The 27,881-nt window shown below is 45.3% G+C and overlaps 1 protein-coding gene across 1 annotated transcript; it reads right to left on the bottom strand.

The window, feature by feature from the left end:
- Positions 1–1,306: 1,306 nt before the first annotated feature.
- On the bottom strand, positions 1,307–26,961 carry LOC147726037 (N-acetyltransferase 8B-like). The gene is made up of 2 exons (XM_086960151.1): positions 26,922–26,961; positions 1,307–3,946 (listed from the first exon to the last, which is right to left on the bottom strand). Exon 2 carries the CDS (start codon positions 3,927–3,929, stop codon positions 3,258–3,260), a length of 672 nt encoding a protein of 223 aa, XP_086816277.1. The 5' UTR covers positions 3,930–3,946; positions 26,922–26,961; the 3' UTR covers positions 1,307–3,257.
- Between the last annotated feature and the right edge of the window lie 920 nt (positions 26,962–27,881).

Below are 27,881 nucleotides of genomic sequence, written 5' to 3'. Positions count from 1 at the left end.
GCAGGCGCATCAGACGCCCCACAGGAGGTGGAGCCAGCATTGTGCGGACAGGGGCAGCCAGAAGTACCTTGTTGATGGGGCTTCGCCCGTCCTGGGCCAGGTGTCGGCTGAGTCATCAGTCGCTCCCCAGGAGGGTGGAGCCAGCATTGTGGTGGCAGAGCACAGCTAGAGTTCGAGTCAAGAGGCACTCCTACCTCCCACTAAGGTGTAATCTGCGCATTCACCACCTGTCATCCCCCCAGCCCTGTCACTCACACATCCCAGACAGTCAGATACACATACCAGCAGAGGCGGGCTGAAATGGTTAGGCAAGCAAATGCTAACTTTCTAAAAGTAGCTTTTGCAAACACAGGTTACTAAAATAAACTTGACTACAAGAAATACTTTATCATCCTGAGTTCAGGCATACTAAACACGACTCTCTACCATGCTCCCTGAGCCTGCTGGGATTATAGGGTGTAATAATTCCAGCAGCTCAGTCTGGCCTAACGGAAGCAGGTAGCCTTCAATAGTGAAATACGATTTTGGTTGTAAGTCACTACTAGGACATGCCACACACATCAGGGCTTGTCTTACCTTACACCTACAATGCACCCTGCCCGCAGGCCTACCAGAGGGGTGACTAATATGCAGTCAAGGGAAGGTTCAGGGGCTGGCAAGTGGTTGCACTTGCCCAGCCGGCATGACAGTACGAGACTGCACGCAGGTTCTGCGGTGGCAGTCCCCAGACACATCTTACGGCTGCTTCTGTGGGGGGCGCAACCAGCGCTGCAGGCCCACTAGCAGTATTGGCATCTACAAGCCCTGGCACTCCTAGTGCACTTTACTAGGGACTAACAGTAAATCCAATGAACCAATCATGGACATCAATCGCATGTATATATTACAGTAGGGAGCCGTGGCGCAGTGCCCTGAGTATCGGAAAACCAGCAAAACATCGGAGGCACATCAGCAAAAAGTGGAAGGGAAACTCACGCCAAGGTGCCAGGTCTAACACAAACCGTAAACACACTCTCCACCTCTTCTTTCGATGTCTTCTGCGTACACAAGTGCAGCCTCTCTATGCTTCTATAACGTTTTCTCCCCGTCATTCTCTCTTTCTACTAGTCTATCTAGAGTTCATTCACCACTTCATACACAAACTACCCATCACTCTCAATCTTACTTTCTCTCTATTTTATAAAGCTTTCAGCCCTATCTATTACCGTACAACATATTTCTAATACACAAATACACTACACATCACACAATTGCACCCCACACAATTCCACAAATAACAATTTCAATTCAAACCACATAATTCCACTACAATCAACATACATTTACTCCACTACAAACAAAAAACATGAATAAAAATAATATAATTTACAATGCCAATAGCTCTAAAGTTCATACATGTGAGACCGATTGCATTGCAATTACTTGTTCTAATATGCAGTCTATAGCTCATATACAAACTCTTAGATTTTGTGAGTTAGTGTACATGCTGTAGGAAGGTCAGTTTCCGAAGACAGCACATGGACATGTACGTTGTTGCTGGCAATGTTCATAATAGGGTCCTTGTCATTGTTTCAGGGGGGTCTTCTATAGGCATGCTTTCCAGACCATCATCATGTACTACTAAGAACAGGAATGTTAGTACAGTGCTTTCCCAAAGGACATTGATTCTAGAGGTGTTCATATACACAGTGATCTTTGTTGCCACCTGAATTTTCCAAAATCAAAGCTCTGTCAGCTCTCAGTGAAGGAGGATGGCATCACGGTACTGCCTCTTGCTCTGGACTAAGACCCTGCTCATAGTTCAGCTGTGAACCTCCTGGCCAGTACACAGGAATATGCAATTGGCTGAATCCACATGACGCGATCCATGCTCCCAGAATGGGCATGGAAGAAACTCCAGGGACCTTGTGGAAGGTCAAACAGCCATACTGAGTAGCTTACCATGGCTCAAGAGGGTCATATCAGGAGCATCCAACGCAGAAAAGTACTTCAAGGTAGAACCTGCACTTTTTACTCCTGTGATACCAGAGGGCACCACAGCAGCACCTGTGCAGCAAAATCTAGTCATTTACGGTTTCTACTGAAAACAAATATTCCCTTCTGAAGCATTTTATCAGTTACAATTGGTTAGTACCTGGAAACCAAAAATCCTAAATAGCTTAGGTTAATTATTTTTCTAAAGCGCTCGATTATCTGCGGGTGTCTTGGCGCTAGCTTTAATTGCCGTGCAGAAGAACATGGGGAGAGGAAAGTAAGAGACTATATAGTATTGAAGAACCAGGTTTTCAGAGCTTTTCTGAACACTAAAAGTTTGGGGGTTTCCTTGATGTACAATGGCAGAGCATTCCAAGCTATAGTTTCCCCCAGCACATAACGTCTGCCTCCTCAAGCATCCTGCCTGAACCTGGGGACAACTGCAAATTTGGCTGAAGCCAAGCGTAAGGGTTGGCCTGAAGTGTACCATTTAAAACACTGTTGTAGAAAATCTGTGCCTAAGTCATGTAGTGCTTCTCTGTCTAATGAGGAGCCAATGCAGTTTATTTTTTTTTATAAATTAGGACGCAGAATGATATTTTGGAAACTTTAGTAGAAGTCAGACTACTGCGTTTTACAGTTTGTTCAGTAGATATTGGTGTGCGGTGAGAAACAGTCCAAGTGGAAGAGGTCACCGGATTGACTTGGTCGACATGGCTCAGTCTATAAATCGATTAAAACTCAGAGATTAAAGGTTTTACCAACCGGTATGGAAAGAGAGCCCATTTCCTGTGGCCACCAAGTTGGTGTCCAAAAAGAGGTTTGGGTCTCTAAACAGTTAAAGTTTGGCCATGCCAGAATTGAGTGTTAAGCCGTTCTTATTCATCCATGTATGTGTTGACTGCCTGTATGCGGTCACAAAATTTAGGCCCTGCACCAGTGTTGTTGGCCAGGGAGAGGACAATGTGGGTGTCGTCTGCGTAGGATGTAAGGGAGAAACCAAAGGATTTTATTAGGTCAGCCAGAGGTGTGAGATACACATTAAATAGCGTTTATAATGGCCACCTTACAAACATTTCCCTCAATTATTCTAAAATGTTATTAACTTCTATAACTGATGTTTTTATTCTCATGCTGCAAAAACTAGTTGAGAAGATGAGAATTTTAGCATGACTGGAAGGTGGTACAATCTACACAGTATAGTTATTCAATTAAATATATTTTAGACAATTTCAGTCCCTGAAATGAAAATGTTTTAGGACTCTTATTTTGTTGCTTTCAATTTACACATGCACATCATATCTATATTGTAACATTACAAAGTTAGTTAACCTTCCAAACAATGTTAAACGTTTATGCTCACTGACTTTGTGGAACCGGAGACCCTCAAACAGCTTGTGAGCTGCATGATACACCATGGCACTGTTCAGTATTATCTCTTTATACTCCTGCTTGCTGGCAAAGTCGATGACTGCCCTACACAAAGCTTTGCCAATTCCACACCCTCTGTAGATCTTCAGCACTGCCAGGCGCTTGAGAACTAGCCGTGACCGGCCATCTGAGGTCTCCGTCGGATATGCTCCAATCATACCACAGACTTTTCCACCTACCTCAGCGACCCAAAAACAGGCTCCTTTAGTCTGAATATAAGAAGCATGAATGTCTAACAGGTCCTCTTGCAATGACTGCTGGATGTACTGACGGATCAGAAAATTTAATAAGAGACGGTATGAGTACAGTGTAAGAACAACAAGACTGGCAGAAACAAGAATGGATTTGGACGATATGAAGAGCAGGGAGAAAAGACCAAACAGTTTTAGATGGGTCTGTGGACGCTTGAGAACATGGATGAAGGTAGCCGGAACCACTTCAGGTCTCACAAGGGTGAAAACATGACGCACTGCCTCATAGTCTCGGTGTTCATATTTGCGAATGCAGAAGTTGACCATGGTCATCTTCTCATATTATGATCCTAAAAAAAAAAAGAAAAAGAAAAGTAGCCTATAAATGACAATATATTAAATTCTCAAATAAATTTTAGAGTAAATTACATTTTATGTATTAAGCACAAAATTGCTATGATCTGCTGATATGCGAACTCTACCTTGGCAAGGTAACGTTTAGGAATTTGGTGCATAATATATAATGCAATGCAAGTTACTTTGTCAGTGTATTTAGTAACAGAAGTTTTCTTTCCGTCTCAAACTCCAACAAGACTGAAAGATAACTGCTGCTACTATGGACACTGAGCGAAAGCAAGTTGAATTACAATATGCACCAACTTGTAGGAACACTTATTTTTTGCCTTGCAAAAGTTCATTGGCCCACTAGTACGCAGAGAAACACGTGTCAGTGATTCCTAAAAACCTGTACTCATCAAGACTGAGTCAAGGTCATAAGTTGTGGTTCTTTGTTTTTTAACAATAAAGTAGCAAAATTAACATTATTTCTTTTGAAAGAGATTTAAAGCAGAATGCCATTTATGTTAACTCTAATCCACAATGTTTTCTTATACTCTGGAATTATGGGTCAAGTTCAGAAGTGTATTTTGCACCAGACACCACAAATACAAGACCAACAATTTATAAATATGGATAATTCCCATTTAATCGCCAACAAACTGGTGAGTCAAAAGTGTTAGATGACCTTAAGGTCCTCATGCTCCATTTCCTGGGAAACATCTTGGACCCTGATTCTGAAGTTCATTTGGAGCAGTGTGCGGCATCGAAGATACCAACCAACAGACCTGGAGCCATAACCCAGGCGCTGGTACCGTCATTGTAGACATTAGAGAATACTCACATAGAGAGGTGGTGATGAGAGCTGAGGCAACAATCTCATCCTTTTTCATGATTTGTGCTGAATGACCCAGAGGGGATACTGCATATGAAGTGACAGGTGAGACATATTTTCACACAGCCCCAGTCTGTTCAGGACTTCCTGGACAGCAAATAGGCAGCGGTTGGAGCCAGAGGTCTCCACATAGATGGAGCTTTTTGTGTCTTAATTTGGTTAATGAACTGTGTGATGAAAATGCTGTATTTAGCCAACAACATATGAGTGTTTGCATTTGATAATCTGTTGCATAGTATATTTGTTTTGGTCCACTCCATAACCCCAATCACCTCTCCCATTTATCTCCAAACTTCTCGAGTAGGGTTTGTGCCTCTGATTCAGTGCGGTTGTTCAGTTGATACAGTTTCAAATTATATTTGGGTAGAAACATGTTTTTATGCTTTTGTTTTATGTTGTGGTAAGTGTGCCGTATCTACCCAGTGCTATCCCTTTTCAAGTACCCCACTGCTCAACGTACACATGTATGTATGAGGTGTTCAATTCCATGGGTTGGTATCCCAATTCGCATGTTAGATAGTGGGATCACTGCCTCTACCGCCAGGCATTCGGGGAAGGACTAGAATATTCTACAATCACATAAACATAGGATTTCAGTTTTACATCTGCACTAGGTCATCTATTGTGTATTTTCACACCCTATGACACCAGACAGCATTACCATTACCGAAAGTCTAGTGTTGCTTGAGAGTCCTCCTGATATATTGGCTACATGTAGTTTAGAAGGCTACAGTCTGGGTTTTCCAGACCATAAGACATTTCTAATGTTAGTCAGGATATCATTCATCAATGTGGCATGGATCGGTTTGGGCTGCATTCCTTTAATAAGGTTGTATCTTGGTGCCTCAACCAAGAATTGGTATGCAGTTCCTGAGTGGGTCAAAAGGGATAGTGGTGAGAGAGGTGCCTATAGGATAATGTCAACCTATATCATGGAGTGGGTTTGGGGAACTAGGGCCCTCAGGCAGCCATTAGGTGTCATGCTTCATCATTGGGTCCGCTCCTCGTTGGGTCGGAGCTGCAATACCCGACGGGCACCCAATGAGGGACTCTTAAACTGAGATCTTTTGTTCCTGCCATTTGATGAGGTGTGGGTAAGGGGCCTAGGAAAGTGTAGATGTAGTGTAATGAATGTGTGAGCTAAAAACAGGTTGGGTAGTCCAAAGGCAATTTTAATAAGATGGCGCCCACCTGATTAAAAGAAGGAAGAGTGGTGGCTTATCTGAATGTAATGTTTCCAGATCATAGTGCTCTACTCTAATAGGATCAACATGTTTCTTGCCTAAATCGTCCTTTGGATCAAGCAGCAATTCATCAGACCATGTGTAAACTATCTACACACCGTGGTAGTAGTGGACCAACCTACCTACCTACCACGTGTAAAGGTTAAGTACCTAAAGCAATATCGAGGACAATCTAAAAGACAAAAAAACATACATTAACAAGGACATATTTAGTCAAGTATACTTTATAGCCATGCAGCTCTCTCTAGATAAAACTAAAAGTGGTGACCCAAAGGATGTGCACACGTGATCAAGTGACACCCGTGATGTCGTACACATGATTATAAAATAAATCGCTGTCGCTTCACAGAGGACAATTTGACTCACCAACAAGCTCTAATAGCCAGGCCTCAACAGTGTCCAGCGGAGCTGTGACACCTCTAGTTGCAATGTCCTAGAGGAAAGCATCATTAAGGTTGGCAACGTTAAATATCTGTAGGTATCCCCTGTAGCTCATATGCCCATAGCGGGTGGATATAGGAAGGATCCGGTACAGTTCTCAAATGCCTAGAGGGCCGCAATGTGATCATTAATGCAAAGTCCCGTTTGTCTTCAGCGCTGTGGTGTCATCTCCCACTAGTTGTGTCGTCCCGCCATCGCAAGTTCGTGATGTGGCATATAAGACGAGCACTATGGAGAAATGCCAATGCGCTTCACTGTGGCCGAACAGTCAAGATTGCATAACATGAAACCAGCGTGCTTCCAAAGCCGTAGGGAACTGTCGCGTTGGTCCCAGTAACATTACCAGCATGGTAATTCTGAAATTAAACGGATCTCCAACTTCCTCAGAAGGCAACTGCACTCACCTAGACTATCTGAGTTTTGACCTTGTAAGTCTTCGTAAGAATCACACCAATCAAAATCAAATAAATGTACACAAGACAATATTCAAACTCAAAACAATAAAGGTTTATTCAAACACAGAAGGTAAAAAGCAATTAGTTATGCAATTAGCAATAGATCTTTCAATAATACATCTAAATAATGTAAAAGGATCAACATAAAGTATCTCCAAAGAAGCTAAACAGCCAGAACCAAATATATTTAAGCAAAAGGACTGACAGTATGCTATATAAGCAAGTAAGCAACTGTCTGGCAATTACAAGGTCAGTAAAGAGTGCAGAGTCTGCACAGTGTCTAAATATAAATCAAATGACAGACTAGCAAAGTCTGGTAAATCTCCCGAAAACATCACATTTAATAGGGTTATAGACAGAAACGCCACAGACATCTAGTATCTTCTAGTAGTCTTTCAAGGTTGGACTAGCAAGATTACATGATACAGACCAATAAACATTCAAACAAATTAGATACATTTAGTAAGATGCAATTAGAAACACCTACTCTACTGCATATTAATGAATGAGGTGTGCATTGGATATAAAGGAAATGACATGACATACAGGGGCGGATTGGCAAGACGGACATTCGGGCATTGGCCGAAGGGCCGGTGCCTCAGTGCCCTCTGTGGGCCGTTTTTTTCCTCCCCTGTCCCAGTCTACAGAGAGTGGAGTAGGAAAGGGGCCTCTCCTTCACCCCTACCCTGCCAAGCAATCAAGCTGAGGCTGGGCTCGGGAGGGGTGATTGTTGGCAATAATCGGCCTCCCTGGGGGCCAGGTGTTTCTCAGGCCTTTGAGCCATTTTCACCTCGGCCCCCTGGCGCCCATGCAGCCCAGAAACTGTGTTAGTCTTAACACCTCGCCCACAGCCCTTCACATTCAGGGCATAGTGGGCGAGGAAGAATGGGTCTTGCTGTGGGGGCCTGGTGATGTTTGGATTTTATTTTGTTTTATTTATTTATTTATGCGATTTTATATAGCACAGACTTTACCCGAAGGTGTCAGAGCGCTTCACACTAGGAACAGCAATAATACATGAGGAGAAAATTATAAGTGGACAAATTACAAAAGCAAACGTTAAGTTACATGAATCAAAAGTGACGATAGTGAGCAACCAAAATACAAGAGGAGCAAACGATACATTACAGGAGGAAAAAGTGATATGTGTGCAGGTTACAAAAGCGTACAAAATACAAGTAGAGGTATAATACTGCAATTAATGGCAGACACTCCAGCACAAGAACAAACGTTACGTAGGCAATGGTAGCACTTGTGCAAGTATCTAAAGCAAACAAAAGTGAGAGGTAGCAAACAGTGTGTTACAAGAGAAAAGTGACGTGTGCAAGTTACAAAAGGGTACCATACACAGGTACAAGGGTAATACTACAGTAAATGGCAAATACTCAAACTGCCAGAACACACTGGGAAGGCACTTCCCATGCACCAGCTTCACCTCAGCCTCCCCCCTGGCTACCTGGCTACCTGGGATGACCCAGAAAGCTGTGTTTTGTGCTCCCCTGCCAAGACATTTTCCCAAGGCCTGGAGGGTTGATTAATTTACTAATTGCAGGGGCCTTGCCTCTGTTCATGTGCTCCTGAGCTGAAGGTCTGGGGAGGGCTAAGTAGGTTAGTAATAGCAGGGGCTTTGCTGCTTTTCAGGTGCTCCTGTGCTGGAGGGCTGGAATAATTTTGTGACAAAAAGGGGCCTTGCTATTTTTTTAAGTTGCTCAGCATGTAGGCCATTGTCACCTTGGCCCTGTGTCCTGTGCAAGAACAGTATCCTCCCACTTTCATTCCTTGTCTGTGCAAATGGTGTTTCATGAAAGGGCACGCCCCTTGAATGTGGGCCACGCCCCTTAAATATGGGCCACGCCTCTTGAATGTGGGCCACTTTTTTCATCAGTGCCCGGGCCGAATTGTAATCCCAATCGACCCTGATGACATATATATAATTCAAAAATACAATAGACAGTTCAGCTAATGATTAGTCCCAAAAATAGACTCAAGCAGAGGACATTGAAAGTTACAAAGACAAGAACATCCGGAGCATGGCTTCCTCAAGCGAACACACATTAGTACAATTTATTAATACACGACCTTCGGCTTAAGCTTCTATTTCACGGACATAGAAAAGCACACATCCATGTGGAATATTCTGTTCATATAATATAATAGAGCAATTTTCTAAAACTATGAATAGATATCAATGCAAGCTGTATTAGGCATAGTCATGCTAACTAAATCACGTCTAAATGAAGCATTATTTTCTAATTACTAAAAACGCACCTACAATTCCACACCTTTTCAAGTGTTCGCATCCAATCAATAGTTTACGACTGCTGGTTTGCAACAGCAATGGCTGTCACAAACCATTTTAGCTCTTTCCTACACAACGCATGTGAGACGTATTGTTTGCAATCCAGTGAGCTTACAACCCACCCACAGGATACAATTAGTTGTTTTAATTGTCACTCATTTGCTATCTTTTGATTGGTTTGTTTCCATAGGCTTCCCTTTGTTTTTTGTGTTAGCTTCTACCTGGAGCGTGGACCAACTACATTTGTTCTTCCTCCTCTTTTTGCAACACATTTTTTTGGAAGTGTTTCAGTATTATTTCTGGACATGCAATTTGCTTTCCAACTTTTAACACAGGCATACGACTTCCCAAGTATGTTGCTTTCACCTTATCTGCCGTCTCTCAAAACTCTACTAAGTAGGGTGGCCACCTTTCCCAGAGAAAAATACTAGCCATTTGATCACATTTAAATTTTCTGCAAATGCCCGGACCTGATACATAAATACAACTGTTTTTATTTCGAACACGGCTTTTCTGTCTTTGTTTACGTTTTATCAGTCAGGGGTTATTAACCCCTTCCACGAGGGGCTAATTCCCCCGCGGTGCTGGGGGATTGGGGCCGCGCTTGGCGCTCGTGACAAACTCAGCTCGTCATGCTGCACAGTGGAGCTGTGCTCATGACGAGCTCAGCTCGTCACGACTCCGCCCACTCAGTGGAACGCCCCGCACAGGAGGGGAATTAGCTAGGCCTGGGCGTTCCGCTGCGGTTATGACGAGCTCAGCTCGTCATGAGCACAGCTCCACTGTGCCTCATGACGAGCTCAGCTCGTCATGAGCGTCGAATGGGTTAAGACATCTCTACACAGAGTTCTGCCAAGTACCATGCATCAGACGTTAGATTAACGCATTTCAGTGTGGTGCTCCGCATCACCTCACTGAAATGCATTGTCACACATTATGGCCGTATTGCTTTATCTGTCACTCAAGCCGTTAGAGCTGCCTAAAACTGTTAAATAACCTGGAGTGGCAGCTGGCAGTGTTCCGTGGCGTGTGTGCACTGCTCCCGCAGACTTGAAGCCCGCCTGCCTTAGCCAGTAAGCTCAGCTGGCAGGTTGCTCCAATGTCTCATGAGAACTCAGATTGATTCCCACTGCATCGCTGCTCTCAGACTGACGTCACGTTGAGGTAATGTCCAATGGCTACTACTGACACTTGACAGCCCAGTCAGATTGTGTGATACAACAGTCTGGCGCAGTGGAGATGTCACATCATGCTGCCGGAGTTTGTTGGGGGGGGGTTGACTACAAGTTTTCAGCAATAATGGTGCTCACAGCTCTGCCTGCTCGCCCGGCTCTCGCCTCATGGCTCAGCTGTCAGCTGCTGTTTAAAAACAAGCATTTGCAATGCAATAGGTCTCGCATTTGTGAGAGTTTAAGCTATTGGTATTGTAAATGGCAACACCTTTTATGTATCTGTTTTGATAAGATATCAGCTACAGGTAAATCTGTAGTGGCCTTATTAACTGCTGTAATATTATGGAGTATTTATTAGGAATAATGCCCTCAATCTTCTTAGAGGGACAGCACTGGAAATAAATGGGACAGCATTCAAAGACGTATGAAGGCCTTAGTGTGTGTAACATTAAGCTTTCAATGCTCTACAGAACTGAAAGTGGCTGTCTAGCACTTGTACCTGGAGTGTTACACTTCCTCACTACAAAGCCGCTTGTACCCGGAAGAAAGTTCTGTCAAAATAAGCTAAAGAAAACAATCAGATTTTGAAATGAAGGTTGGGGGAAGGCTTGAAGCGACAGCGGCGTGGAAGAGGAGTAACGCTCAGCTTTCTGCTAGACTTTTGCAAGCAAAAGTACCGGCGAATTAAGTATGGCGACTTCACTAAATTAGTATTTGACGCCGACTGCAGTGACAGGGATCTTCTTTTGCTTGACGGCTGTGAGCAACAGTATCAGCCAATCTTTGAAAGTTACTACACTAGAGCCTCATAATTTGTTTGGAAGTATACCAAATCCACAAGTTCTTCAATAGCTTCTTCTTTTTTCTGGCAAATGACCAGGAAGATTTTACTTATCATCAGATTCAATCAGGACTAGACATTCCTTATGGAATGTTCATAAGGGTCACACAACAGTCTGTTCAGTTCAGTTCAAATTTCTTTATTCGGCACTTAGAAAGATACCATAAAAGTACATACAAAATTTCATTTAAAAAACATTTTAAAAAAACATTAAAATTTTTTTTTTAAAAGAGCTAAAGGACATTGCATTCATATCAAGAGATTTCTAATAATAGATTCTGGTTACGGGGCATTTCAGTTATTTGCTTCTCTTGTATTCCTTAGCCTCATCGCCACTTTAATAAAACTTATTGTACAAAGCAATGTATATGGATCTGAGGCTTCTTGTAAAAATAGTAAAGCTGCTTTCGCCTGTCTGATTTTGGTTCTTTTGAGGATCCCTACTAGAAATTTTCGTCTGGGGGCTGAATAAAAAGAACATAACAGAACAAAGTGAAGGGTACCCTGCGGAGACATACTGTCGCAGCCGCAGGTACCCTTCGACTCCACTAGTAGAGTAAATCCAGAGGGGACTGAGAGTAGGTGATGTAACATATTCAGTCTGAAACGGGTCATATAAAATCTGTCCTGTGCATTGTACATCACGGCAAGGTACGGTTCCATTTCAAAAGACTTTTTCAGCAGGCTGTACATATGGACTGTAGTTTTATTTTTTTCTGTGACAGCCCTATTTGTGGATCTCCATTCACCGTATAGTTTTTTGACCAGCGACTTGTTCTGGGCATTTAGGGTTTCCGGTGCGGTGAAAAAGTTTTTGCAACCGATTGCTTCCCGGGAGTCTTTTACGTACTTTATCCAGGGTGTATGGCCCCTTCTGCCCCAGTTCAGACACTCTTTGATGATTTGCCTGCTGAGGCCAGCCTCTGGGTTGGTCCAGATTTTAATCCAGGCTAAAAGCGGCCTGATCTTTATTCGGTCTTCTATATAGGGCTCTCCCAGTTCTTCATGTGTGATGTAGGATGGAGTACTTTGTGGCACTTTCAATAACCTTTTAAAAAACTTATTTTCCTCCATCTGAATCTGGTGCGAATGCTTGTTTATAAAACCCCACACTTCTGACCCATAGGTTGCTTTAGCACAGCATATGGACCTATACAGATTAAGTACTTGTTTCGGCGACCATCTGCCCAGTCTTCTTCCGTAGCCCATTATGGCCTCTGTTGATACCACCAGTTTTGCTGCTTGTTTTTCCAGCAGGGATCTAAAGTCTAATTGTTCATGAAATAGGAAGCCTAAATATGAAAAGGACTGGACCTGGCCGATTTTATGAGAGCCTATCTTATATACAAATTTCCTTTTAGCACTTGCTCCAACTGTCATCACGTAGGATTTTTCCAAATTGGCTGACAAGTCAAGTGTGGCCATAAAATCAACAAATCCATCTATCAACTTCTGGAGGCCCCGCGGTGTTCTAGCTAACAACACTGCGTCGTCCGCATAAAGTCAGACAGGCACTGGGCGATGACCTATTTGGGGAGAATCCACTCTCAGTTTGGATAATTCTTTGTCCGGATTGTTGATATATAAAGAGAATAAAAAAGGCGCTAAAATGCAGCCTTGCCGCACTCCACTTGTACATGAGAATGGTTCTGTCTTACTCCCATCTTGGTTGTCTCGGACCGTTGCTGATGTGTTCCAGTGTAAGGCCTTCAGGGTGTCCACTAGCCCTTGTTCCACCCCCAAGCTTATCATCAATGACCACAGTTTTTCTCGGTTTACGCGGTCGAAGGCCGCTGAAAGGTCCATAAACCCTAGATGAATTGCCCCCTTACTGGCGATGGTGTACTTAGCCGTCAAAAGGTATAAGTTCAGGCACTGATCGGTAGTTGATCTTCCCTCCCTGAACCCATATTGAACATCTGTGAGTATTTGGTTGTCCCCTGCCCAGTCTTGAAGGTGGTTTAAGATAGCACGACCCAACACCTTCGCTGTCACGTCAATAAGGGATATAGGACGATAACATTGGGGGTCATCCGATTCCCTTTTTTATAGATTGGCACAATTGTCGCGGAGGACCAAGAGCGGGGCAACCCTGCCACAGTTGCCTCGTTCAAGACCCTCGTGAGAATGGGAGCCCACAAAGCTATATTACTCAGATAGAGATCAGGGGGTATACCATCAGGTCCTAGTGCTTTATTTTTAGTTAGCCCTAGGATAGCCAGTTTTACTTCTGCCAGGGAAAAATCTAGTTGTGTGGTCAGATTTGACCTCTGTCCTTCATCCTGAGTTATTTTCCCTGTATGATTATACAGGCTCTGGAAATGGTTATGCCATTGTTCAGGTAAAATGGTATTCAGTATTTGTGGTCCACTAGGGTCCTGAAAGCATGGTTTATTTATAACTTTCCAGAACCCAGCCATGTCTCCTCTTTCTGCCGCGTCCCTTAAGTCCTCCCAAGCTTGTGTTTGAAGGTTTTCCTTGCGGGATTTCAGGGCCTTTTTATATTTCAGTCTACAATGAGCTATTCTCGAGTTATCCCTAGGGCGCTGTTTAAGGCTATGTTTAAGATCTTTATGTGCCTTTATACAGTCGTGATCAAACCAGCGGGATGTGGCGTCTATTTTACCTCTTTTTCGGGTCTTTAATAGGCCATCTACCAAATGTGCTATTTCTTCAAATGCACTGACCACCACCACTCCCTCATTGCTTTGATCAAGGCATATGTTTCAGGGCCTTTTTATATTTCAGTCTACAATGAGCTATTCTCGAGTTATCCCTAGGGCGCTGTTTAAGGCTATGTTTAAGATCTTTATGTGCCTTTATACAGTCGTGATCAAACCAGCGGGATGTGGCGTCTATTTTACCTCTTTTTCGGGTCTTTAATAGGCCATCTACCAAATGTGCTATTTCTTCAAATGCACTGACCACCACCACTCCCTCATTGCTTTGATCAAGGCATATGTTTATGGCATTTTGCCCTGCTGTTACGAGGTTCCTGTAGAATTTATCACCATCTATCTTAGCCCACCTGAGCCTCCTCCCCTGGTCTACCGCCTTTTCTATTACATCTGCTCTGCTTAATTGTTTCTTGCAGTCTAGGCATTTTAGTTTCATAATCAAGGGGTTATGGTCACTAAAGATGCTGGTCTCGATTGCCATGCTACCAATCCCATCCTTAAGTGCCGTGGACACCATTTTAAAATCTATATATGAATGGCAACCTCTGCCCTTAAAAGTTGGGTTGGGTTCCCCACTATTGCCCAGTTCTATCAGGTCCATTGTATGCACCAAGTTATGCTTTTGCATGATTTTATCCATTTCCCACCCGACTGTAGAGTGTATAAAGTGTGGTCCTTTTGCCACAGTGCACCCTGACCAGTCCTTGTTTAATGGTCTCAAATTCTCACATAGGTGACAATTGAAATCTCCTGTAAGGATGATGCACGAAGAACCTGTTACTTTATTTAATGTTAAGTGCGCGTCTAGGCAGGAATCTAGTTCTTTTATCACGCTTCCCCTACTAGTTGTACCCACTGCATTATACCAGTTTATCACTGTGATGTTGGTCCCTTTAGTATGGGAGCATATCGCCTGGATATTTTTTGAATCCCAGTTATAATTAGACCATACCCCTTGTATGCGGAGGTCTAAATATATTAATAGTCCTCCGGTTGCTCTCCCTGATACAGATCTTACAGCAGGGACTGAAAAACATTTAAAGCCCTCTATGGCATACTGATTGGGATCAACCACCCAGGATTCCTGCGGGCATATAATTTGGAATCCAGTAATATACTGTCTCCACTCCTGGCAATTAAATTTAGTTGCTAAGCCTGCTATATTCCAGGATATCATTCTGAGACCATCCTGAGTGACTGAGATATTTGCTCCATCCACTAATGAGCATGTTTTCCCTCCTTCCCGACTATTATATTGTCAATTGGTGCAATTGTATCTCGTGTCACACAACAGTCTATGTCATCGTCCTGAAGATGGTCTAATGGAGCATACACCAACAAGACCGAAACGTTGACAACCTCGTCTATTTCCTTATTGTTTGGTTTCTCTTTATGAAGAGTTTTTTGTTTTGTTCAGATTCACTGTTCTGTTTATGTATTTTTGTTTGGAATAGATGCTTGCATTAATGACTGAGGTATCAATAGCACAGAATATTTTTGTAAACCTGGTCATTTCTGTATTGCTTTAATCTTTTGTACCCTCTATATTTTTCAATATAAATTTGATTTATGAAGAAGTCAGACCAGTTTCATTTGTATCTTTAATAGATCTTTTGGGAAGAAATTGAAAACTGGATTGTAGATTGTTTAACTATGTTACCGGCTATAACCTTGATACATCATTGGATGAATGGTTCAACTGAGTCCGTCTAAATGAATCCCTTGTAGGCACATTTACCTGTAAATATTTTACCTTCCCAAGCCTCCAAGAGTCGATTGGGTTGCCCACTTTCTTTTCCTGGCTAAAAAACAACATCAACAGATTTCTTTTGTAGACCGGCAACCAGTGGACTTGAAAATGTGGCAGGTTTTCTACAGTTTTGACAAAATCCAGGCAGCAGTCAGCAAAACTGGGAAGCCAAAGGTAAACACTATCTCCACTTTCCAGGCAAACAGAAATAAAGAATCTTTCTTAGATGTCCCATGTTGAGGAAATATGTCATATGCACTATAAAGACACAAGAAGTCAGAGTAAGAACTGAGTTTAATACAAACCCATTGTTTCTTTTCAACAAATGGGGAAGCAGCACTTCTCTACAGTGTACCGTTACAACCCAAGATGCTCATAAATGGATTTCTTTTTGGAGCAATAATGCTAAATGTCACTTGCAGACTGAACATCTGCAGGATAGAATTGCCAAGCATACTGTCAGTTGATGAACTCTGCCATGAGGAAGGGCGGATCACCTGCAGTATTAGGCGAATAAAGAGTAACAAATATTGGCACCCATTTTATCCAGAGGGCGTCAATGGCACTGTATCAATCGAGTTGATGTGATGCCTCCCATATCACCTAATAGGCGCCAGTAGCAGTAACTTCATGTAAGATGCGTCAGTAAAAGCCGTTTCACATCTGGGAGAAACCAGAAGCTCTTGTGGAGTGCTCATGCTAAGTGGGTCACCTCCGAGGGTGTCGTGGCCATCACACCACTTAAAGGGTGTCCGTGCAAACCTTGACACCCACCTCATCTGATGGGTGTCAACGGCAGCTACTTTTATGTAATAATGCTCATGACAGCCACATCACCCAAGGACATAAACAAGTATGTAAGGAAGGCACTTACCCCTTTATCAAGTAAAATGTTGTCAGTGTCCTTCATAATGAATGGCGGCAACATCTGTAGAAGGTACCAGTGGTAACAGTGTAAAGTTGCCAATGGACAGGGTCGGATTGGTAAGGCGGGCACTCGGACAATGGCCGAGGGGCCAGTATGGAAGTTCCAGCTGTGGGCTGCTTTTTTGGCAGCCTGGGGAGCCGATTTAGGCTGTGTCTGGTGTGTTCAGATGTCACCATTGGCCCAGTGGGTGCCTGAGTGGCCTTTCTGGAGGCAGATGGGCGTCCATTACCTCCCTTTTATCAACAGGTAGAGGTGTCACTCCCTTTCTCTCACCTGGCCGGCCAATTAATGTGTGCCTACTGAGCATGGGCAGAGGGGGCCTGAGCAGAAGTGGACTCACTTGTTTTCAGGCGTTTATAAAACTTCGCCGAAGCAGTGTTTTGAGGAAAGGCAATATGCAAATGTTAGCCACTTTTTTATAGCGTGCACGGGCCGATTTCTAATTCAATTCAATTTCAATTCAGTGATTTATATAGCGCGCTACATACCCAGAGGGTCTCAAGGCGCTTGGAGAAAGGTGGGGAGTTACTTGTCGAATATCCAGGTTTTAAGTTGCTTTCTGAAAGCTAGGTGGTTCTGTGTGAGGCGAAGGTGAGTGGGAAGTGAGTTCCAGGTTTTAGCCGCCAGGTAGGAGAAGGATCTTCCTCCCATGGTGGATTTGTTGATGCGAGGTACAGCAGCAAGGGCTTGGTGGGAGGAGCGTAGCTGGCGGGGGGGGGGGGGGGGGGGAGGTGTAGAAGGAAAGTCGTGTGTTGAGTCATTCGGGTCCAAGTTCGTAAAGTGCTTTGTGTGCGCGGGTTAGAAGGCGGAATGTTATCCTCTTATTGATGGGGAGCCAGTGGAGGTTTTTCAGGTGACCAGAGATGTGATCTTTACGCGGAATGTCTAGAATGAGTCTGGCTGATGCGTTCTGGATGCGTTGGAGTTTTTTCTGAAGTTTTGCGGTGGTACCGGCGTATAGGGTGTTTCCGTAGTCCAGGCGGCTTGTAACTAGTGCGTGGGTGACCGTTTTTCTGGTTTCAGTGGGGATCCAACAAAATGTTTTTTTGAGCATGCGAAGAATGTTGAAGCAAGATGATGAAACGGCGTTGACTTGTCGAGTCATCGAGAGTGAGGAATCCAGGATGACGCCCAGGTTCCATGCGTGGTCCGTCGGGATGGGTGCTTTTCCAAGGGCCTCTGGCCACCAAGAGTCGTCCCAGGCGGAGGGGGAGGTACCTAAGATAAGGACTTCTGTTTTGTCTGAATTCAGTTTCAGACGGCTGTGCTTCATCCACTCGGCTACTTCTTTCATTCCTTCATGTAGGTTGGTTTTGGCGGTGTTAGGGTCTTTGGTGAGTGAGAGGATCAGTTGAGTGTCATCAGCGTAGGAGATGATGTTGAGGTTGTGTTGGCGTGCGATGGCCGCGAGGGTGCTCATGTATACGTTGAAGAGGGTGGGGCTGAGTGAAGATCCTTGTGGCACGCCACAAATGACTTCAGTGGCCTCTGACTTGAATGGTGGGAGGCGGACTCTCTGAGTTCTTCCGGTAAGGAACGAGGTGATCCATTCCAGTACTTTTCCCTGGATTCCGATGTTTTTGAGGCGTTGTATCAGGGTGTTATGACAGACTGTGTCGAAGGCTGCGGAGAGGTCGAGGAGGATGAGGGCGACTGTGTCTCTGTTGTCCAGTAGAGTTCGAATGTCGTCTGTTGCTGCGATGAGTGCTGTCTCAGTGCTGTGTTTGGCTCGGAAGCCGGACTGTGAGGAGTCGAGGGATTTGTTGGTTTCAAGGAAGGCAGCGAGCTGGTTGTTGACAGCTTTCTCGATGACTTTGGCCGGGAATGGAAGGAGTGATATGGGGCGGTAGTTTTTTAGTTCGGTGGGGTCAGCTGTGGGTTTTTTCAGAAGGGGGCTGAGTTCGGCGTGTTTCCAGCTATCTGGGAAGGTGGCGGAGGTGAGGGAGCAGTTGATGACATCTCGGAGGTGGGGTGCGATGATGGAATCTGCTTTGTTGAAGATGTGGTGAGGGCATGGGTCTGAGGGGGATCCTGAGTGGATGGAGTTCATCAGGCGGATGGTATCATCCGTGGAGATTGGGTTCCAGTCATTAAGGATGTTCAGGGGGGGTGAGGGTGTGTCAGAAGGAAGGGTGGGTTGGTCTCCGGGTTGGTTGTCGAAGCTGTTGTGGATGTCTGCGATTTTGTCATGGAAGAATGAAGCTAGGGAGTCGCAGAGGTCTTGAGAGGGAGTGATGTCGTTGGAGTTGGCCGTGGGGTTGGTGAATTCTTTGACGATGTTGAATAATTCTTTGCTGTTGTGGGCGTTGTTGTCAAGTCGGTCTTTGAAAGCGGCTTTCTTGGCAGTACGGATCAGTTGGTGGTGTATGCGGGTGGCGTCTTTGAAGGCGTCTCTGGTGCTGGTGTTTGGGTCTTTTTTCCAGGCCTTCTCAAGGGAGCGACATAGTTTCTTGGATTTCTTAAGATCATCGTTGAAGCAGGGGGCGTTTTTGTTGCCTTGTTTGATAAGACGTTTTTTCAGCGGTGCTAGGATGTCGGCGCTGTTGGTTAGCCATTGAGTGAGGCTAATGGCTGCTTGGTTGGCGTTCGATGAGTGGGCAGGGAGGTTTTGAAGAAGCGATGAGGAGATCTGGTCGAGGGTGATTTTGTTCCAGTTTCTTCGCAGAGTAGGTTGAGGATGGTTGTGGGTTGTGGTCTTTTTGTAGATAAAGTGAACGCAGCTGTGGTCCGTCCACTGGAGAGCTGTGGTGTGACTGAAGGAGATATGTTTGCTGGAGGTGAAGATAGGGTTGAGTGTGTGACCTGCGAGGTGAGTGGGGGTATTAACAAGTTGTTTGAGTCCGAGGTTGGCAAGATTTTCAAGAAGGGCGGTGGTGTTGCTGTCGTTACTTTTTTCCAGATGATAATTGAGGTCTCCCAATAGAATGTAGTCCTTGGAGGGGAGGGCGTGTGGGGTGATAAAGTCAGTGATGTCTTCACTGAATTGTGCTCGGGGTCCTGGTGGCCTGTAGAGGAGGGTGCCTCTGAGTGTGGTCTTGGGGTCAGTGTGGATCTGGAAGTGAAGGTGTTCGGCGCTAGCGAGGTTGACGTCTGAGCTGGTTGAGATTCGGATGGAATTCTTGTGAACAATAGCGATGCCTCCTCCTGTTTGCTTGATGCGGCCTTACGGATGATCTTGTAGCCGTCCGGGATGGCGATGGTGATGTCTGGGGCTGATGAGGCGTTCATCCATGTTTCTGTTAGGAAGGCGTCGTCCTAATCCAAATCCAACCCTGCCAATGGAGGCTTCTTTCCTAAAAAGTGGCAGCCATTCACTTGAGGGTTAGCGTTGGCAGCATCACCACTTGGGGCTGTCAGCATCACCCACTTCACCTGCGTGATGTTAGTTAGCTTCACTAAGAGAAGAAGGGTCAAGAACAAGCAACGCTTCACTTGTGAGATGCCACTAGTACCCATCACATCGGAGGTGGGTTAGTGGTAATTTAAAGAACTGAGTGGCCACCAGTGTTGGCAGTGACACAGATGTGTCACCCTAGGGTAGGGTAGTCAGTGGCATTCAAGCCACTAAAGGACGGACATATTTGGAATTAAACACTTGTTTTACATAACAGCTGAAATCGCAACAGCCTCACCTGAGGCAAATGCAGCTCCTAGCGCGTCAGAAGAACCTAAGCCCTCAATGGATGCCAGTGGCTCCCGTACTTGCCAGAGAGATGCAGATCGATCAAGGTCATCGAGGGTTGTAGGGATACCAACAATGCAGCACTGGAGGTCAGGGCAAAACACCAAAAGCCCTCATAATGCGCATCCCCACCAAAGTAACACAGGGCATACTGCCGACTATCCATTCCTTCCCCAGTCACAGTGACATGAAGAGGTCAACGCCCACCTTCCTTCTTTCTGTCTCCTGTCCTGCCACATCTCAACACAAAATGTCTTAAAGGATCACTTTGCTCGACAGGCCACACCAAATTGCTTAAGACTCACCCACGCCGCCATCTTCCCCTCCCAACCTGACCGCTTCTGATTCTGTGACTGCACTGACAGAGCGCATTCTTGAATCAGCCGCGCGCCCGTATCGGCGCACAACAAACCGGGCCGCAGACTGCGCATTGGGGTGTGATTAGTACAATCCATTCATTGCCATCTTGCAGTCAGGCAAACGTCACTGTGTAGAAAAACAAGCATTTGCAATGCAATAGGACTCGCATTTTCGTGGGACCTATTGCATTGAAAACAGTAGTTATCACAGACAATGGGAGGGGGAGGCATGGACAATGGTAGGAAGGGCGAGGATAGGAACGGACAACAGGAGTGCGGGTGGGGGGAAGGGAGAAGAAGGCACAGACAACGGGAGGGGGTGACAAGGCAGGACAACGGGAGGGGGTGAGAAGGCAGGACAACGGGAGGGTGGGAGTAGAGAAGGTAGGAGAACCGTATTAAAGAAAATTGTTCTCACAGTCTAAATAACACGTACTATGTAACACTCGAAATAAAGGGGCCAGTAGCCATGGGAGGATACAAATGACGACATGGCGGTAATAAGGTGGGACTAACAAGCCTATAAACCAAACTGAAGGCAGCATTTACTAAAGACAAAGGCACAAGCCAATGAAAAATATGGGCGGGCCTTCCATCACGTACTGAGCTACCACAGATCTTCCCTAGAGCAGCGCTTGCACGCTGATTCTAGGCTCAACTAAATCAATGACCCCGGTGCCATGGCGAATTCAGTTGCTGAGGGAGACGGAGTGACCGTTGCAGTGGCCAGATCACTGAATTGCTGCAGTGGCTCACAACCTGAGCCTGCCTCACAGACACTGACCACATGTTTCTTCAATGGGTCAGCCTTTAATATGTGGGTCAGCCTTTGATATGTGACTCAAGTCTGTCAGCCAGCAGGTCTGACCTGGACTGTTACCGGATAGGAGTAAGTGTCAGTACTATTTATTTATTTGCGGGTTTATAACGCGCTAGGATCACCTCCCGAAGGAGTATCTCCGCGCCTTTGGCATCCTTCCTACACACATACAGTGGGTGAAATCCTATCTAATAATTTTGGAATAGAAAGGTTTTTAATTGTTTCCTAAAAGGAAGAAATTCCTTACAGAGTCTTAAAGAAACTGGGAGGCTGTTCCACAGCGTTGGGCCCGCAATTGAGAGGGCTCTGCCGCCCTGTCTGGTCTTTTTTGCTCTTGGGACCTGCAACAGAGCTTGTTCACTGGATCTTAAAGAACATAAAGGTTTATAGGGGAGAAATTTATTCCTCAAATACCCAGGGCCTTTCTCCTGAAGACACTTGTGTATTATGCAGCAAGTCTTATACTTCACCCTTTGCTTGACAGGAAGCCAATGCAGGGTATTCAAGAGGGGTTTGGAGGGAGTACGGGGGGGCCGGTTTAGCACAAGGCGGGCCACAGTATTTTGGACTACCTGTAACCTGGCAATTACTCCCTCATTAGTTGATAGAAGCAGCCCATTACAGTAGTCCAAACGACTCAATACCAAGGCCTGCACTAACGTCCTTCTGGTAGAGTCAGGGAGTAAGGGGAATACTTTAACATTCCGATGACATGGAAACAGGAGCTCACCACTTGATTACTGTGTTGCTTCAGGGACAGCTCCTGATCCATACGCACACCGAGATTTTTTACCACCTGTTTAGGCTCAGGGACTGGTCCCAAATCTTGTGGCCACCAATCAGGGGACCACAGGAGTTTGGCCTCACCGAACAGCATCACTTCCGTTTTGGCAACATTACATTGCAGGAAGTTAGATGCCATCCAGTGGGCCACTGCCTTCATCCCCTGGGAGAAGGAGTTCCTGACCTCATCAGTAAAGTGTGTAAAAGGGAAGAGGAGTTGGGTGTCATCTGCATAAGACACAGGGATGAACCCATGGGACCTCATGATGTTCGCTAGGGGGGCCACGTAGATATTAAACAAGGTAGGGCTCAAACAAGAGCCCTGTGGCACCCCCTTCGAGATCTCCAACTCCTCTGACCGATAGGCACCCAGGGTGACAGTTTGGGTGCGGTCTGTCAGGAAACTCCTCAGCCACACTAGGGCCTCACCTTCCAGGCCGGTGGTAATAAGTCTGGTGGTCAAGATGTCGTGTGACACGGTGTCAAATGCCGCGGACAGATCCAACAGAACCAGGATAACAGAGTGACCTTTATCCTGGAACATGTGCAGATCGTCCGCGACTGACAACAAGGTGGTCTCGGTGCTGTGTCTCGGCCTGAAGCCTGACTGGGATGGATCCAGTCCATCTGTCTCCTCAACATAATTGGACAGGTGTCTATTAACAAATTTCTCAATCACTTTACCCATAAAGGGAAGAAGAGAAATGGGTCTCAGGTTAGTGAGTTCCGTCCAAGGAATGGTGGTATTTTTCCTCAGCGGTCTCACAAGTGTCCTTTTCCAGTCCCTCGGGACCTCTCCCGTACTTAATGACAAGTTAATTAACTGTTGTATTTCTGGGCCCAGAACTTCCGCCAACATGGGCATGATGCGTGCAGGGATGAGGTCCTCAGGGCTGCCACTTTTAATCTCAGTTATTAGAGCAGTGACTTCCTCTATGGAGATAGGGGGAAAATTCTTTAAATACCTAGCCTGTGGCTTGTGTTGTTTATTATTATGGGAAAGACTATTGGGATCGGCCGCCTCAGTATTCTTTGAGGTCATTATTTTAGCATAGATATCATCTATCTTCCTCTTAAAGAATTGAGAGATCCCGTCGCATAGGTCTTGAGATGCAACCTCAACCGTTTCACATGCCCCAGGCTTGGTAAAAGTTTGTAAGATCTTAAATAAAACTTTTGAATCTTTCCCTGCCTTGGTGAGCTGCATCGCGATGTGGTTTTTCCGAGCTGCCCTTATGGCCTTGTGATAAGACCTAAGGGCGGTTATGTGGTGTTGTTTATCCTCCAGTCTCCGAGACTGTCTCCAAACTTTTTCTAACTTTCTGGTTTTTTGTTTCATCAGTCTCAGATCCTCGGAATACCAAATTTCTTGTTTGACTGCCTGGCGGGGTTTATAAGTTTTCAGTGGGATAGTGTGGTTAATTGCTTTGCTAACTGCCTTTTCAAACCGATCGAGTTCATAGTTTATAGTTCCTCTATGATCATTGATCAAGGGGGCTTGATAGGCTTCACGAAAATTATCCGTTGTTAGTTTGTGCCAGGGTCTTCTTTTAGTGGGCAGGGGCAGCTGTGTGCGTGGCTTATCCATCGCGTCAGTATAAAATTTTAAGATAAAATGGTCAGTCCATTCGACCTGGGTGGGGGGCATACACGTGGTTCGGGGGAAGTTGGAAAAAACTAAGTCCAGAGTATGGCCAGCCTCATGTGTGGGTCCCTGATTAATCTTTTTAAGACCTAAATGTTCCATATCCATTAGGAGGGTTGTAGCTTCTGAGCATTTCTCTGAGTCGCTATGCATATTAAAATCTCCTACTAATAGGAAGTTCTGCTTATCTTCTATAAATGGCGCAAGAGCCTCCATGAGGAGAATGGAAAAATTTCCACTAGGACCTGGGGGTCGATACAGTACTGCACCCCTTCTAATTTCCCTAGATGCGGCGGTAAGTTTAAAAATCAGTAATTCCATCCGTGGGGTACTGATTTCCTCCAGAATGGTGATGTTTAGCTCCTCCTTATATACAATTGCTACTCCCCCTCATACTTTGATAGGGCGATCCATTCTAATTATCTTATATCCCATAGGGATCCCTAATGTAATGGCAGGAACTGAATGCGGCTTAAGCCACGTCTCTGTTAGGAAACATAAATCCGGTTGCTCTGTAGAAATCATGCCCCATACCTGTATAGCATGCTTCACCAGCGAGCGCACATTGCAAAGCAGATTTTTGCTCCCCAGAGGGGGATTAGTGCTCTTAACTGGGACATTACTATGTGAATCACATCGTCTTGTGGCGGGGTCCCGCTGATGACAATTGACCACTGCTTCAAGGCAGAACTGTGTATGACAGAAATAGCATGAAAAGGGTCCCTCCGGGTCGATTTGAGGGGCACCATCGCATATCTTGAATGAATGGTCCCTGATCCCTAATAATACCTGTGAGGAGTAGGTTAGGCGCCTATTACAGATATTCATCTTGTTGATAGGAGTAAAAAGACAATTAGTCTCCTGCCCCTGGCCCCGTCCTGTCGCGGATGGGCGCAGACGGGCTGGTCTTTGGCTCGTCTTAGGCGCAGGAGTAGGCGCCACCCTGCGCGCCAACGCTGCACGCTGGGGCCGACGAGGGGCTAAATAGCCTTTCAAAACCGGAGGTCTAGAGCGCTAACCGCTCGACTCTCTGTGTGGTCAGTCTCTGCCCCGCCCTCCACACACCGCGATTGGCTGCAGTGCTGCAGTGCCGGTTCAGGGGTCAGGAAGTAGAACACAATTCCTCAATGTGTGCAAGTAAGTGAGTTTTAAACAGAACGTGCCTCTAATTGTCTACCAAGGAGCAATATACATTTTAAAACAGTCAATAGGGGTTTGTGACAAAATATTACAAGTGCAAGGTAATTTTTTTAAAAAACGATTTTTTAAAAAATCTATGCATCATTTCTCAGCTCCAGGGGGCTGGGGTAGCTTACAGCCTCAGGGATGCGGGTTGGTGGTATCATGCATGGTGTACAGAACTAGTTCTAATGTCTCATACATAACTGCCGCCTTTTATGCGAGACTTCTTTTGTCATACGTGGGGTCTGACTGCTGCAGTTTTACTCGGTCTGATTCTGTTGTCAGTCACTGATATACCTGAACGGCAGCCGTCAGGCATGGACTGGTCTTGTTATCGTGCACATCACTGGAGCTTTAAAACTCCGAGCTCTTATTTTAATATGAAGAGTGGGCGTGCCACAGCTGGCCTGCTTCTGTTGTTCAGCTTGTTAGTGGCGCCTATGCATTGCATCTGTACCGCGACTGCTACTATTGCACTCACGGATTCGGTCATGCATGTTACTACTGTTACTAATGCGAAAACCTGAGCTTCCATTCTCATGCCTGGACTGGGCACGCCAATGCTAAATGTTGCTATATATAGACATCTTCACTGAGTCAGCCCGTAGGTGAATTTCCTTATTTTTGTACTGGCTGGAACATTAGAATGTCGTTAAGTAACCTGACTGCCAGGACCTACCTGTGGACGGACAGCTCTTAAAGCTCAAAAAAAGGACATTCCATAAAGAAATGGATACAACTGAAAATAACTCATCACAAAATAAAATGTGCGAATGTAGACACTCAGAGTTAGAGGTGACTAATCATATCGCCACCTGTGTGAAACAACTCACCTATGAACATGCTAAGGCTCAACAAGTAAAGTTCGCTGCAGCCCAGGCTCAACCGACCAACAATGAGGCTGGGGACCAGAATCACGTGACCCAGCACCATGTGTTACTGTTAATAATCGGTAACAAGTTACAGCCCAGAATACATTTTCAGCAAATACCGGAACTCTCAAGGATTGCGAGGCGCATGCATGAGTACTTGGCCCAGTATTGGTTTATTTCATTGTTAAATCAGAACTACTAGTCCCAGAATGCAAAGAAAAACCCGGATCGGATTACCTACTCGAACAGGGTGCTGCAAAAACGTGAGCAATAAACGTTCACTGAAGGGCGTAAATACATGCAATCTGGATTATGCAATATTTCATTTAATAAAACTGCAGAAGCACTCAGGTTGTCCAGAAATCTACGGACAAAGTAGTAAGAGAACACGCGTTTCCCCTTGCCAGCAAATATCGATGTAAGTGCAAAATACGGCTACACAGCATCTTCCTTGAAAATGACTTGAGGTATTACTAGATCACAATGGCAACGCGCTTGATGCATTTCTTTATCCCTTCTTAAATAAGACTACATTTACCAGAATGCATTAAAGAGCAGATGTAACAAAACAAAGTGTAGAGAGTTTTGCTGTTGAAACCATCGCCACTAACCTTGGGCTCTGTAGTAGCGTGCTATCCACCGCAAAGTATTTTACCACTTTCCGAGAAAGTCTGGCTGGCTCAAATTCAAATTGTTGCATTTCTAAAATACTACGCGCCGAGACATGTCACGCGACCTGCCCATCATGTGACCTGCCCAGGCGCTTACGATACAAAGTTGAAAATGATGCGTTGACGGCAGAATACTGGGGGGGGGGCGCTTTACATTAATAAAAAAATACTGAGCGCTATAAATTCTCGTGGCCTTAACTGCCTATTTATATTATTAGGCTGGGGCTGAGGCGGGGGCTTCCCCTTAGACTGCGAACGCCGCGCGCGTTTACCTCTCCGGAGTCTCCGCAGCAACTAAGGAAGTAGTGGAGGTCGGCCCCCTCAAGAAGGGGGGGGGGGGGGCGGGCTGGCCAGCGGAAGTGGAAACACAGTCACATCTGTCTCACTCGCGGTTCCGGCTGAGGGGATGCTAATCTTCCCTTGATGGAGCATTAACTCCCAAATGTCTGGGACACCAAGGAAAATGTAAACTTCTCTCAGCATGCCACTATATGAACGACCTTCAACCTAATGTGTTTTTAGTGTGACTGCCATCTATTGTTTTATTTTACCTTTTCTTCTTTCTCGTTTGTATGTGTAACGTGTAAATATGTAACATTCTCCTCGTGTAACGCACCAGCCCCTTCTCTTTCCCTCTGGGAATTGAGGGATTGCAGAAATGTGAAGTCTGGGCTCGAAGCCACACCTGGGAGGAGAGCAGTGAATCTCCCCGTGCATGACTCCCAGGCAGCGCCTGCTTTGCTACCTTGCATCCGCGTGCCCTGCAAAGAGAGGGCGCATTACTTAATGCACTATTTCCCAATGTAGCGGTAGAAACACTTTCAACTTCGCATTTCAGTCACTTCTAGATGTGAACAAAGGGCTCCGTTTCAGCAGTATAATAAAAAAAAAATGCCAACTGATGGCATGTGATTAAAAGCTCTGCAAAGCACCAGGCTCTCCTCAGCAGAAATACACACACAGCAGCAGGTTGTGACTGATGAGAAACAATGACAGCTCGTGCTTGAATGGCACGAAGATAAAACTATTTTGAGTAAAATAACGTACTTGCTCTGCTTTAGTCGGGATCACATCGATTTTTGTGCAGCCCTTCCTTGTGCGACTGCCACTTTTCATGTCCATGAGGAAGCACCGGCCTGAACCAGCCCCTTCCTGTTCCTCTGCTATTTGCTGCTAACATGCCCTAGGCTACATTCCAAGCACTGCCCTGCTGCGCGTTCGCAGAGTGTCAA

Source organism: Lissotriton vulgaris, chromosome 3_1 (genome assembly GCF_964263255.1).
Source record: "Lissotriton vulgaris chromosome 3_1, aLisVul1.2, whole genome shotgun sequence".
Taxonomy (NCBI): domain Eukaryota; kingdom Metazoa; phylum Chordata; class Amphibia; order Caudata; family Salamandridae; genus Lissotriton; species Lissotriton vulgaris.
This window is presented reverse-complemented; position numbering and strand designations above follow the sequence as displayed.